Source organism: Athalia rosae, chromosome 6 (assembly GCF_917208135.1).
Source record: "Athalia rosae chromosome 6, iyAthRosa1.1, whole genome shotgun sequence".
NCBI classification, from domain to species: Eukaryota; Metazoa; Arthropoda; class Insecta; order Hymenoptera; family Athaliidae; genus Athalia; species Athalia rosae.
The window spans coordinates 1,614,449-1,626,210 of record NC_064031.1 but is presented as its reverse complement, the minus strand read 5'-3'; the positions used below and the strand labels follow the sequence as shown (position 1 = coordinate 1,626,210).

General features: G+C 35.4%; 5 protein-coding genes across 7 annotated transcripts; 2 read left to right on the top strand and 3 right to left on the bottom strand.

Moving 5' to 3' along the window:
- Positions 1-1,503: 1,503 nt before the first annotated feature.
- Positions 1,504-4,070, bottom strand: LOC105690730 (ras-related protein Rab-39B). The gene is made up of 3 exons (XM_012408790.3): positions 3,814-4,070; positions 3,425-3,534; positions 1,504-3,072 (listed from the first exon to the last, which is right to left on the bottom strand). The coding sequence occupies exons 1-3, from the start codon at positions 3,919-3,921 to the stop codon at positions 2,634-2,636; spliced, it is 657 nt and encodes a 218-aa protein (XP_012264213.1). The 5' UTR covers positions 3,922-4,070; the 3' UTR covers positions 1,504-2,633.
- Positions 4,071-4,640: 570 nt separating this feature from the next.
- Positions 4,641-7,143, top strand: LOC105690727 (adenylyltransferase and sulfurtransferase MOCS3). Its single transcript, XM_012408786.3, has 6 exons — positions 4,641-4,941; positions 5,046-5,259; positions 5,324-5,622; positions 5,732-6,199; positions 6,286-6,559; positions 6,880-7,143. The coding sequence occupies exons 1-5, from the start codon at positions 4,761-4,763 to the stop codon at positions 6,435-6,437; spliced, it is 1,314 nt and encodes a 437-aa protein (XP_012264209.2). The 5' UTR covers positions 4,641-4,760; the 3' UTR covers positions 6,438-6,559; positions 6,880-7,143.
- LOC105690728 (probable galactose-1-phosphate uridylyltransferase) lies at positions 6,574-9,268 on the bottom strand. Of its 2 annotated transcripts, XM_012408788.3 has the most exons (9): positions 9,200-9,268; positions 9,026-9,106; positions 8,591-8,742; positions 8,410-8,475; positions 8,152-8,321; positions 7,824-8,029; positions 7,510-7,738; positions 7,185-7,401; positions 6,574-7,107 (listed from the first exon to the last, which is right to left on the bottom strand). In XM_012408788.3, exons 3-9 carry the CDS (start codon positions 8,658-8,660, stop codon positions 6,842-6,844), a joined length of 1,224 nt encoding a protein of 407 aa, XP_012264211.2. In that variant the 5' UTR covers positions 8,661-8,742; positions 9,026-9,106; positions 9,200-9,268; the 3' UTR covers positions 6,574-6,841. The 2 variants fall into 2 exon arrangements, with proteins under 2 accessions (XP_012264211.2, XP_012264210.2); XM_012408787.3 differs by lacking the exon at positions 9,200-9,268 and having other exon boundaries at positions 9,026-9,174.
- Positions 8,785-10,823, top strand: LOC105690729 (proteasome subunit alpha type-6-like). 2 transcript variants are annotated; one of them, XM_048656571.1, is made up of 6 exons: positions 8,785-8,911; positions 9,266-9,466; positions 9,656-9,750; positions 9,851-9,932; positions 10,073-10,502; positions 10,609-10,823. In XM_048656571.1, the coding sequence occupies exons 2-6, from the start codon at positions 9,391-9,393 to the stop codon at positions 10,664-10,666; spliced, it is 741 nt and encodes a 246-aa protein (XP_048512528.1). In that variant the 5' UTR covers positions 8,785-8,911; positions 9,266-9,390; the 3' UTR covers positions 10,667-10,823. The 2 variants fall into 2 exon arrangements, with proteins under 2 accessions (XP_048512528.1, XP_012264212.1); XM_012408789.3 differs by lacking the exon at positions 8,785-8,911 and having other exon boundaries at positions 9,250-9,466.
- LOC105690731 (probable small nuclear ribonucleoprotein Sm D2) lies at positions 10,811-11,714 on the bottom strand. Its single transcript, XM_012408793.3, has 3 exons — positions 11,555-11,714; positions 11,091-11,346; positions 10,811-11,015 (listed from the first exon to the last, which is right to left on the bottom strand). Coding segments are annotated over exons 1-3 (363 nt in total). The 5' UTR covers positions 11,557-11,714; the 3' UTR covers positions 10,811-10,910.
- Between the last annotated feature and the right edge of the window lie 48 nt (positions 11,715-11,762).

Genomic DNA, 11,762 nt, shown 5'->3' with positions numbered 1-11,762 from the left:
TTTTCATATTTGACAAATTTTCACCTAGAGATTGAACCTTAAAGGAACTTACAACTGAGTCGCAATCTTTCGATGAACATTGTCTTTGTTACTCTGTACCAATTTTACTTAGCTTCTGTGAACAACTTACCTGTCCTAATCATTGTGATTTTAATGTGCGATCTTCATTCATTTTTTTCCAGTGTCAGTCTTCGTGAGAGTGTTTAATTTTTTATTAATATTGTTTAGGGCTTGTTGCGATTTCCTTTAATACTCACCCAATGTTTGGGATTTGCATAGGGATGCAAATTATAATATTTGAATATGTTACAATGAGTGTTTCGATATGACGAGTAGAATATCACAGTTGTCAAAATAAGACCGTGTGTATTATAGAGAAAAAAACTTCAATGGTATAGCTCTGGCATTCCAGTGGTAAGTAATAGCTGTATAAATTTCATGAATCACTTTAATTTGAGATTCAACTTTTCAGATGTGACGCTGATAAGTATCACTGCTTGGCTGGTATTCTTTGTTCAATATGTTAGCTAATTAATTATTAATCACGATAATCAAATTACAGCACGCTGATATCGTCTGCTGATATATTTATGTGTTGAGATTGTGTAAATAACAAGAAATATCAGTTATTAAATTCATTTATTTCACAGTTTACATCAAGGACTCTTGTTATAATATTATTAAAATACAACGGCATGTGCACAATATACATAACATACATTTATGTATGTATACATATATTATAATTATAGAGAAAAAGATATAAATGGTATACGCACATAATATTTACACATGCACACAGAAATTTCTGTGTTTCAATCGATGTACTATTATTACGATGCTGTATATTTTGTGAATAAATCTTCTTTTTCAAAAAATTTTCCAAAATTTTTATTCAACTCTATTTGCTGAATCGTATTTACATGGGGGGAAAAATATTTCGGTACAATTATTTACGAAAAAACTAATCCAGCTGCCTCGCTATTACGTAAGTTTATTTTAAACAGTCACTCGAGTCACTTGAAAATTATTTTTATGCCATTAACTACGCTATAAATTAATGAACAATTAAATGATCTGGTAAAAACTTATGTTAATTTATACAAAAAAAAACTTTTTCTCATGTAAATTGAACACCTAGCATAATTTGCTTATTCTCTAATTCATTTTTTATTTTCTTATCTTTGTTTTCTTTTTTTGGTATCGCGCATAACTACTGAAACAACTCGAATAGTTTATTAAGAGCATCAGCAGCATGTTTGTAAACCTTAATTTAGTTAAAGAAATGCTTGAGAAGCGAAAAATTAAATAAACGACAAATCTAGCTAATAAAACTATGTTGACAAAGTTATGGTAACACAAATATACTTGAATCCTTTTTTTTTTTATCTTTGCCAATAGACACGGAAACGCTATTATCAAGCCTATTTTTCTTGCGACTAAAAAAGGAACTTTTCGTAGATGAATATGTGTTAGAATTAAAATAATGAAAACATCAATGGATACATAAATACAAATCGTATTTATTTGGCATAACACATAGGTACTCAGAATGTGACTATAAATCTTTGAAACTAAGTTGTTTAATCAATTGAAGGAACGTGTACAAAAGCTAGCTCCCTATTTTTTCGTACAGTACATGTAATCTACAACAATATCAGACAAAGTAATTTAGACGATTTATTTCTTATTCTTTTCCTTAGCATTGACTTCGGTACAAAGACTGAAATATCTTGTTTTGGCATAGACATATTTCATAATGCAATGATTTCTATGTACTTTACTGCTGAATCATTCTATTCCACCATGCACGTGTAACGTGCAGTTAAATCTGGTTGTGTCAGCTAATCTATTTTTTATATGTATATTGTAATAATAAATTAGAATATATAAAATATATCCCAACCTGTGAAATACCTATTTCCATAATGCAAATTTGGCTAACAAGTTTTTGTAAAATCTACATATTCTATGTAATTGCTTAAAAGTTCTTGATCAGACGTATCAAATGTATATATATCTTTTTTTTTTGTTGTCATCACTAGTAAAAATTCAACAGTTAAATCGATACCGCGATCACTTACACGCTAAGTTCTGAATATTTTTCAATTATTGTAGAACTCCTTCTCACATGTCTATGAAATAAATTAATTTACTACTTAGAAGGAAAAAAATAAGATTTAAAAAAAAAACTGCAACATCAACCATACAACTGTGGCAAATTTTTTTCTTCTGAGCAACTAAAAACGGCACGGTACACTTCACGCCTCATTTTTCAAATAATTAAGATATTATAAGGCATTTCCTATAAAATCTAGAAAGAATTTTTTTCCAACCTTAATCTATTGATACTTCAATATTATACAAATTAGTTTTCTTATATATACAAATTATATACAAAATTTTTATAATAATTTTCTGACCACAAATTTCGATGCTTGTAAACTGTTAGTCTTTTATTTTTATAATAAGTATGCGGTAAGGTTTGATCGATTGTATAAATTACTTGTTAATAGAAAAAAATTACCCTCTCTTGTTCAAGCATTTGTTAGCTGCTGACTTACTTCTTAGCTAAATCTTTTACCTTTTATCTTCAAAAATGATACAAGAAAATAGCAATTTTCAGAATTTTATTAACAACAAGAACTTTTAGCTGGTTCTGCTTCAACTAAGTTGAAATCTAAACCTCCGGGTCTAGCAAATCCAGTCTTAATGCCGTCCCATCCGTCTTCCAATTTATACTCACCAGTCTGTATTCTGTTATAAACTTCTTGTGTGACTGTTCTAAATGCCTCTTCGACATTGATCCCAGTTTTTGCACTGGTCTCAATGTGATGAACACCGTGTTCATCGGCAAAAGCTCTTGCTTCTTCCTTAGATACTTCCCTTCTGCCTCCATTACTCGCTAAATCAACCTTACATCCTACCAGTGCAAATACCGGACGATGGGGTTCGATGTGCCTTCGGGCTTCCATCATCCATTGGGGTATGTGCTCAAAACTTGTTCGGTTACAAACATCGTACACAAGCAGGGCTCCAACAGAATTTCTATAGTACGACTTTGTAATAGACCTGGAAATAAAATCTCATTACACAATAATATCAACGTTTCCAAAAAATTTAAGATTCGTGATGTACAATGACAAACCAAGAAGGCACAGGTTAGATTATTTTGTTTTGTAGAATTTGCAATTACGTACAGAGAGAGATATATCTTATAGTCTATCCAGTACATAGTAATTTTATTGGAGTCTTGTTACCTCTGGGTACTTCAATGTAATTTGATATACATGATGCAGAAAATAACAGGTATCACTAGTAATTTATGTCTAAGGTTCAGTCATACATATATTTTTCACGTCTTTGGCAATAACTACATGCTCGTTGAAACTAAGGGCATGGTTTTCAAAACAAAAATTCCTACCTAAATCTTTCTTGTCCAGCCGTATCCCATAGTTGTAATTTAATCCTTGTCCCATCTTTGACCTCGATTAATCGAGCAAAGAAGTCTACTCCAACCGTTGGATCGGATAGCTGGAATAATAGAGATTTTAATCATTGGGAATTACAAAAATGATGATTAAAAAGTTAACTTTAGCTTTTATCGATTGTTTCGAATCCAGATGACTATTAAATTGTGGGATGTATTTTAGAAAAATTCAATTTTGAGCACATGAGCACGTTCTAATTAAATTAAACAAAGCATGTATATAGACATACAAGGTCACAACATACGGTAATGTGAACAATATTTGGTTGTTAATCGTGAGAATAAAGAGACAAATTCAGCTCGTAATAAATTTTTTAACATACCTCGGCAAATTTACCATCGGTGAAATATTTGAGCAAAGAACTTTTTCCTACGGTACTATCACCGATGAGAATCAGTCGAAATTGATAGTCGAAAATCGGCTCCACCATTTTGATGTTGTTTTTTGGTAGGATTGATAAAAATCAAAATAACTCGAACGTCGTGGTTAAAAAACACGCATCTTCGAATATGCGTGTTATTATGGGCATGCAACAAACTCTTCTCTCAGCTGACCGTGACACATTAATTGTCAGTTTCCTCTTCGTCAGTTTATTCGTTCGTTATACGATCATGTATATATTTTTTATTTTTATTATTTGCGTCTTTCATATACTAGTGCGCATGACGTTTGATGTTAACTTACAAATTCTGATCATAATTCTATGAGTAAACGAAAATAATGAGCTATCATTTTTCTATTTTAACCAACAAATCACGAACAACGGGCAACAACGTTCAGTCATTAAATTGTATTTAATTATAGAACTAACTACTTCACAACGTTTACAATCAGATGTCATACGCACTTGACAAATATTTACTACGCATGTTCGTAAATTACGTAATCGTTTTTAGGGTTGATTTGAGAAAAATATCTTTCTTATTTCTATTTTCTACTTAAGAAAACATCACTTGCATTTTAGAAACCAAATCATTCAACATTTTCAATTGTCATTAAACAGTTTGAACAACGAAACAACAAAAGCCTATCCAATGTCACCATGAAATTAATGAACATATAACTTCATGTCTTCAAATAGATATAATTGAAGAATGACCAACGCTGACCAACAGCTGTCTGCTGTCTTCGCTTTGGTGTCGTGGGTGTACAGTTGAAGTGGGAGTGGGGCAGGTCAAAGAGCATTAATTTCGAATGCGCAGGTTAAATTTTTGATAACAAAAAGTCAGCATTTAATTAGAATTCATTTCGAGTAACAACAAACAAGAAATGATTGAGGAGGAACAACTATTGCGCGAGATAGATGTACTGAGAAAGATTTTGCGTGAAAAGGAGCTCCAGTTAAAAGAGTTACGAAGTGAAAAGCAGATCGTTCAATCCTGTGGATTGAATAATGAAGAAATTACCAGATTCAGTAGACAGATTTTGATCCCCCAAATTGGTGTAGAAGGTACAGATTATTTTTCAGATATCATGCGATAGAATGAGAACAACGAAACATCATAGCAAAGTAGATTTCCAGACTACAAATGCTGTGTCTACTTTTATTTTCAGGACAATTGAGGCTAAAGCACTCCTCCGTTCTGATAGTTGGTGCTGGAGGACTTGGATGCCCTGCAGCTTTATATTTAGCTGGTGCTGGTGTAGGGCGCATTGGAATAGTAGACTACGATGAAGTCGAATTGAGTAATCTTCATAGGCAGTTATTGTACTCGGAGCAAAACATCAGTGAAGCTAAAGTTGTAGCTACTACACGAGTGTTGAATCGGTAATTTTTGAGGACATTTGATGTTCGACTTATTCAAAGACATACTCAAACCCGTCATTTCCAGATTAAATAGCAATATCAACATTATTCCGTATAAGATCCAATTGGACAGCAGTAATGGTCTAGATATAGTCAGACAGTATAATATTGTTCTGGACACCACCGATAATGTAGCAACTCGATATCTGTTGAATGATGCTTGTGTGCTAGCCGGAAAGCCGCTGGTATCTGGATCTGCCTTAAAATTTGAGGGACAATTGACTGTCTATAACTATGGGGGTCCTTGCTACAGGTGTCTATTCCCAAAACCACCACCACCTGAAACCGTAACTAATTGTGGTGACGGTGGTGTTCTAGGCGCAGGTAATTAGTTTAGATGATGAACCTCAGATGTCCTTTTTAATGATGATTCGTCAGGGACGTCAAAGTCTCGATTAAACATTTCTCACTCAGATTTATGCGATTTTTTCAGCTGTAGGAACAATAGGAGTTCTCCAAGCTTTAGAGGCACTGAAAATTGTTTTGAGGATGCCCGGTGTCCTCTCCGGTAGATTGCTGCTATTTGACGCAGCGGAAACATTGTTTAGAAATGTAAAACTGCGGCCTCGAAATCCAGCCTGCTCCATCTGTGGTGAGACACCAACGATTAAAGGGCTGATCGATTACGAACAATTCTGTGGTGCTAAAGCAAACGACAAAAATCCAAATTTAAAATTACTCGAAGATGTTGAAAGAATTTCAGTCACAGATTATTATGAACTAATCTATCTGAAAATGAAGCGTCATGTATTGATCGATGTGCGGTCACCAGAGGAATTCGAAATATGCGGATTGAGAAGTTCTGTTAACATTCCTTTCACCAAAATTGCCAAAGAAGATAACAAGTTACTCATAAAAGAAGAAATTGCAAAAGTTAGATATGGAGATGAACTTGTAGATGGTAAAATTCATTCGAAATCCTTATCAATTTAGATTTAACACGAGCAAATTCCGATTGGATTTTATCATAACGTTCATTCGTTACAGTAATTGTGATATGCCGACGAGGAAACGATTCTCAAAAGGCAGTGAAAGCACTGAAAAAATCGATGAATGACGCATCTGTAAACATTCGAGATATCATTGGCGGTCTCCATGCGTGGGCTCACTACATTGATCCCACATTCCCCATCTACTGATTACATATTTTACTGGTTCCGGGTTATTACTCACACGTCCATTGTTTAAAGATGGGATCATACCTGGAACTGAATCTACCGGTGTCTCAGTCCTGTATCCGAGATATGTGGCAAGCTTCAAGGTAAAAAATTAGCATTTTAATTTTAAATTGCACCATTTACTATCACTTTTAGATTACAATTTCCTCAATTATAAGCTCTTTGATCCAAAAATATACCTACAGGTATAAATATCTGCATATCTATTGTTGATTTCGTACATATCTAATATTTGGTACTGGTAAGTATAATGTAATTATTTTGTCACCCGTAAATCTAATCTAGTGTCCTTTTTTTGGCAAATATTTTGACTGTGGGACTAGAACAATGCTATGTCAGAAGCTTGGAAGCTGCTGTGAGATTTTTCAAGCATTTGGGGTATTGCATAGGCAGTATTTTGCAGGTTCATCAGGTGGTAAACTAGTCTCTGGATGTCTGTAATGAGCATCGGGTAGAGTTCGTAACCTTTCAGCGGCTTGTTCGGGTGTTAAATCTCTCTGGCCTTGAGCTAAAAGTTCGTACCCGACCATGTGCTTCTTTATCGATGCCGACCGCAGCAATGGAGGAAGATAAATACCATGGAAAGTCCAGTAACGGTAATCCTCATTCATATGCGGACCCGTCGGAGCACCTATTGTATGAATTTTGGATAAATATTTTTCCAACATGTGGTGATAAATATTTTGTCAGTTGTCCACCAATGCTTACCATGCCATCCCATTGAATACGGGAAAGAGCACTTGAACAAATTATCATATCTAGTGCAGAGTCTCTTCATAATGATCGCCAATGACTCTTGTTGGCCCTTGGTCAGCTCTTGCATTCTGATGACCTGCCTTTTGGGCAATACCATTGTCTCAAAGGGCCATGTAGCCCAGTAAGGCACAACAACGACCCAGTCAGCATTTTCAACAACAATGCGTTCCTGTAGTAACAAAAAAACACGAACTTTACTTTCTTTTCATCATTCGACTACGGCTAACATCCCGAATCCTGTAATGGTAAATAAACCATACTTATGAAAGGTACGTACTCGTTTCACGAGTTCCTTCCGCATGTAGTCGATCAAAAGTGGTGATTTATTGCGGCAGTAGTAGTCGCTGAGAAATTTATCCTTCTTCTCAGCTTCTACGGGTAGAAAAGAACTGCTCCAAATTTGACAATGTGGGTGGGGATTACTGCACCCCATTATGGCTCCACGGTTCTCAAATATCTGCACCCATGCCCACTTCTTGCTCAGCTCGTGCATTTCATGAATCCATCTGAATAACAATATATGTGTGAAAAGAGATGATCTCAGAGTCTTTGAAAGTCTCCGATTTAACCGATATCTGTGTATGAACTTACTGTTTAACAACTTCCTTGATATCCTCGACTTTCATCAGAGCGATGGTAAGATTTGATTTAGGATGAAAGCACATAACTTTGCAGTTCCCCCTCGCTGGACCCATTCTGAATAACTCATCCGATGATTCTGGTGGATCAGGAACAGATTCCAAAAGCGCAGGGAAGTCATTTTGGAATGAAAATGTATTATGGTAATGTGGATTTATCTAAAAATGAATTCAGCATTGAGTTACAGACCTAACAGTTGTTCATTACATTTTGCGCATTGATGTAAATATATAACTGACACAGTTTATGACGTGAGTTGCTCAGGTGGGTTATTACTTACTTGACCATTGGATCTGACATTTCCAGGACATAATGGATTCTTGGGGTCATATTCAGGAAGTTCCTCGTCCTGATTATCTTCCACTTGACCACTCCAGGGACGATTCATTCGATGAGGTGATACCAATACCCATTCCCCTTTTAGAGGATTGTACCTCGTATGTTGGTGCTCTATGAAACACAAGAGAAGAATAATTACCAATCAATATGCAATACAATTTTCAATTCCAAGAAAATATTTATCAAGAAAGCACCGAACCTGTAGGCTCGAATTTCACATGGATTTCCGTGTCACCGCCGATTGGACTAGATTTTGGGGCAGCATCTGCAACACACGAGCATAAAGATATTTTAATTTCTTTCCAGGAATATCGAACAGATTATAGATATGTTGAAGTAAGTGGAATTGAACAATCATGATAATTATTCATAAATATTACCTTTTTTATCTGTATAAGCACTTTTAACATCCTTCACATTATCCCTGGTACACTTTTCTAAGGAACACATTTTGACCTCTGTAAATGACCTTCCGTTAACTTCTTGTCAAGATCAATCAACGCACGATGCTGTTCCTAGTTCAACCTTACATCTGTGAGTGAATGTTACATCGATAGATATTAGACTTTTACGATCATATTGATAACCTAAACCACTACATTGATAACGTAATCATCTGGAACTTGAGTGTTGGAGATGATTGCAAAATTAGAAGGAATCTGTGCAACACAGATTTGAAGTCTCTGTCAACGTACAAAAGGGTTGGTTCAAATACTCATTCGCATCAAATACTGGAGACTTGTGTAACTTGCATTGAAAGCTTTTTTTTTTTATTCTTTCTTAATTCATTGAATGAAATTGGTCTTTGATCTTACCTGTTTAATGTAACCAAGGCCCATATCGCCAAATGTCAACGGTGCGACATAGTGATGGATTTGACCGTCTATATTTTCTCGCTGCATAAAAGAAATATTTCGAATGTTGATTGATCCAGAAATAGCTGTCAAATGTATAACATAACAAAAATTTGTCGATTTAATTAAGATCACCTCATCTTCTTCATTTCATTATCGCGCGGAATATTTTGACGGCAGTTTTCTTGCACTGTTGTCCAGAAAAGAGAGAGGGCGTAGATGAGGCTCGATCGAAATTCGTTCAATGTTCAGCTGACGGTCTTCCATCTTAACGTTTGAGTTAAAAAGTGGTGTGTAAAAAAATCATCCGTCTACAAATCGCAAAGATGTCGCGAGGCAGCAGTGCTGGTTTTGACAGGCATATTACGATATTTTCACCTGAAGGTCGGCTTTACCAAGTAGGTAAGTGTAACAAAAATGTACAGTAATGTTCTCATCTCGGCTGAATAAACTCTGATATACTGGGTACTGGGCCTACGAGAAATACTTGATTTTCGGCGAGCCTGTTTACCGTGACTCGGCGTGATTGGGCTCTGTGCATTTTGAGTTTATTCGAATTCTTTTCTCATGTCAACGTTGTTTATATTTTAGAATATGCCTTCAAAGCTATTAATCAAGGAGGTCTGACATCTGTCGCTCTGAAGGGCGTCGATACCGCGGTTTTTGCTACACAAAAAAAAGTACCGGTAGGTTATATCCCCGAAATGTTATACGCATATACGCTACTTTGTATTTTCTTCTTTTTATATTTATCCACTACTCATTAATCTGTGTATTTACTTACAGGACAAGCTACTCGATCCATCAAGCGTAACTTATGTGTTCCAACTAACTGAAGATATCGGCTGCGTTATGACAGGGATGATTGGTAAATGATTTGCCTTCTCATAAACCTCAAATAATGGACCGATTAAATAATGGTTCATAAAATATCCATTTGCTTAGAAAAGTACAGCTGTTTCACCATCGAATAGAATTTCAGTCAGTTGACACGGATTTTTTTTTCAGCTGACAGCCGATCTCAAGTACAGCGGGCTCGCTACGAAGCTGCTCATTTTAAATATAAGCACGGGTACAGTATCCCTGTAGACGTCTTGTGCCGTAGAGTGGCTGATATCTGCCAAATTTATACGCAGAATGCAGAGATGAGGCCCCTTGGATGTTCAATGATGCTGATAGCCCATGACCAGGAAAAAGGACCATGTGTCTATAAAATTGATCCCGCCGGTTACTTCTGCGGCTATAGAGCTGTTTCTGTTGGTGCTAAGCAAACGGAAGCTAATTCCTACTTGGAAAAGAAGTTAAAAAAGAAACAAAATTACGACCACGACGAAGCAATTCAGCTCGCTATCACATGTTTGTCCACCGTCTTGTCTGTTGATTTCAAACCAACAGAAATTGAAGTTGGTGTTGTTTCAAAAGACAATCCTAAATTCAGGTAATTGATTATTTCTCAATTGATTGTGTTATACTGGTCTTGTGTTTGTTCTAGGAGATTTTTAGTTAAATATTTTTTGATTATTGATGTGTTCGTAATTTTTTAGGGTCCTGAATGAACAGGAGATCGATAAACATCTCACTGCGATTGCTGAGAAGGATTAACAATACAGTGGTCACAGAAACACGACCTGAGTCGATTAAGAGTAAATTGTCATCCCGGCTAATATTTTTTACAAGTTACAAAAGTAACATTAATGATATGTATTATGATTATTCTGCGTGATTCTAACGCTGAAATAAACACGGTTTTGTGGCTTAACTTAGGTGGTTCTTTATTTTAGAATAATTAATCATTAGTTTGTAAAAAGTAATTATAAAATTATTACAATCTTACAAACTAATGGAATCATTTCCCAGATGCTGTAGCTAAGGGATTTTTTAGGACCAGAATAACGGAGTCACCTCGAAGAAACATCTTTGAAATAAACCTGTCCTTATTCACTGGTTTTGCCTAAAAAAAAATTAATGTTTGGCATCATAAATCAAAATCTTAGCCGTTGTACAAAATCTGGCAATCAATTAGTACCTTTTTCTTTCCTTTTCCCGTACGTGGTAGTTCCGTCCACATCTCTTTGACATTTTCAAGAACCATGTTGCAGTGTCTGTCAAATGCTTTGACTCTGCCAAGTAATTTTTTGTTGTTTCGACAATTGATTAATACCTGAGTATTGTTTTTGACGGACTGTGTAAGCACAGATAAAGGGCCTGTGTTGAACTCTTCCTCTTCTCTCTTTGAAAGTTCTTCAGGTGTCATTTCTGACTTAGGTTTTGTTAGCGATGCCCTGGAATAAACACAGCGTTTTAGAGGAAAAGATATGCAACGAATTTGATGACGCAGTAACAAACTTTAAATTCAAAATACATCAATTTACAAGCACAAAAGTACTTCTTTCAGGTTAGACTACTTTTTAATATTCACATGAGCAAAACTGTGTTAATATTTGTGGTAGCAATTTAAATCAATTCATGTTTTGATTGAAAATTTCTTACATTCTATCAATGCCTGGTAGTAGTCAGTATTCACAGAAAATTAAAGTATCGTCGATTTATGAAAGAAAACAGCGTCAACCAAACGGAAAACGAGCGTATAGCCGGATCAGTCGATGAACCTACAGAATCCAGATGTGTAATCCAACAGCGAAGTATTTTCGAATCAGCATGAGTCAATGTAGGGAATTTTTATTCTCTCCGTTTACCT

What these genes read in the sequence shown, in the direction of transcription:
- LOC105690730 (XM_012408790.3), bottom strand. Translation starts at nt 3,921, where the DNA reads ATGGTGGAGCCGATTTTCGACTATCAATTTCGACTGATTCTCATCGGT. An exon ending in CCGATGGTAAATTTGCCGAG is followed by an intron (nt 3,535 to 3,813) that starts GTATGTTAAAAA and finishes CTATTATTCCAG; the next exon opens with CTATCCGATCCAACGGTTGG. An exon ending in GCTGGACAAGAAAGATTTAG is followed by an intron (nt 3,073 to 3,424) that starts GTAGGAATTTTT and finishes TTTTATTTCCAG; the next exon opens with GTCTATTACAAAGTCGTACT.
- LOC105690727 (XM_012408786.3), top strand. Translation starts at nt 4,761, where the DNA reads ATGATTGAGGAGGAACAACTATTGCGCGAGATAGATGTACTGAGAAAG. An exon ending in ACTACACGAGTGTTGAATCG is followed by an intron (nt 5,260 to 5,323) that starts GTAATTTTTGAG and finishes CGTCATTTCCAG; the next exon opens with ATTAAATAGCAATATCAACA. An exon ending in CGGTGGTGTTCTAGGCGCAG is followed by an intron (nt 5,623 to 5,731) that starts GTAATTAGTTTA and finishes CGATTTTTTCAG; the next exon opens with CTGTAGGAACAATAGGAGTT.
- LOC105690728 (XM_012408788.3), bottom strand. Translation starts at nt 8,660, where the DNA reads ATGTGTTCCTTAGAAAAGTGTACCAGGGATAATGTGAAGGATGTTAAA. An exon ending in TGCTTATACAGATAAAAAAG is followed by an intron (nt 8,476 to 8,590) that starts GTAATATTTATG and finishes CGTGTGTTGCAG; the next exon opens with ATGCTGCCCCAAAATCTAGT. An exon ending in GGAAGGAACTCGTGAAACGA is followed by an intron (nt 7,402 to 7,509) that starts GTACGTACCTTT and finishes TTGTTACTACAG; the next exon opens with GAACGCATTGTTGTTGAAAA.
- LOC105690729 (XM_048656571.1), top strand. Translation starts at nt 9,391, where the DNA reads ATGTCGCGAGGCAGCAGTGCTGGTTTTGACAGGCATATTACGATATTT. An exon ending in AGGTCGGCTTTACCAAGTAG is followed by an intron (nt 9,467 to 9,655) that starts GTAAGTGTAACA and finishes TTTATATTTTAG; the next exon opens with AATATGCCTTCAAAGCTATT. An exon ending in CGTTATGACAGGGATGATTG is followed by an intron (nt 9,933 to 10,072) that starts GTAAATGATTTG and finishes TTTTTTTTTCAG; the next exon opens with CTGACAGCCGATCTCAAGTA.
- LOC105690731 (XM_012408793.3), bottom strand. An exon ending in CGGGAAAAGGAAAGAAAAAG is followed by an intron (nt 11,016 to 11,090) that starts GTACTAATTGAT and finishes ATTTTTTTTTAG; the next exon opens with GCAAAACCAGTGAATAAGGA.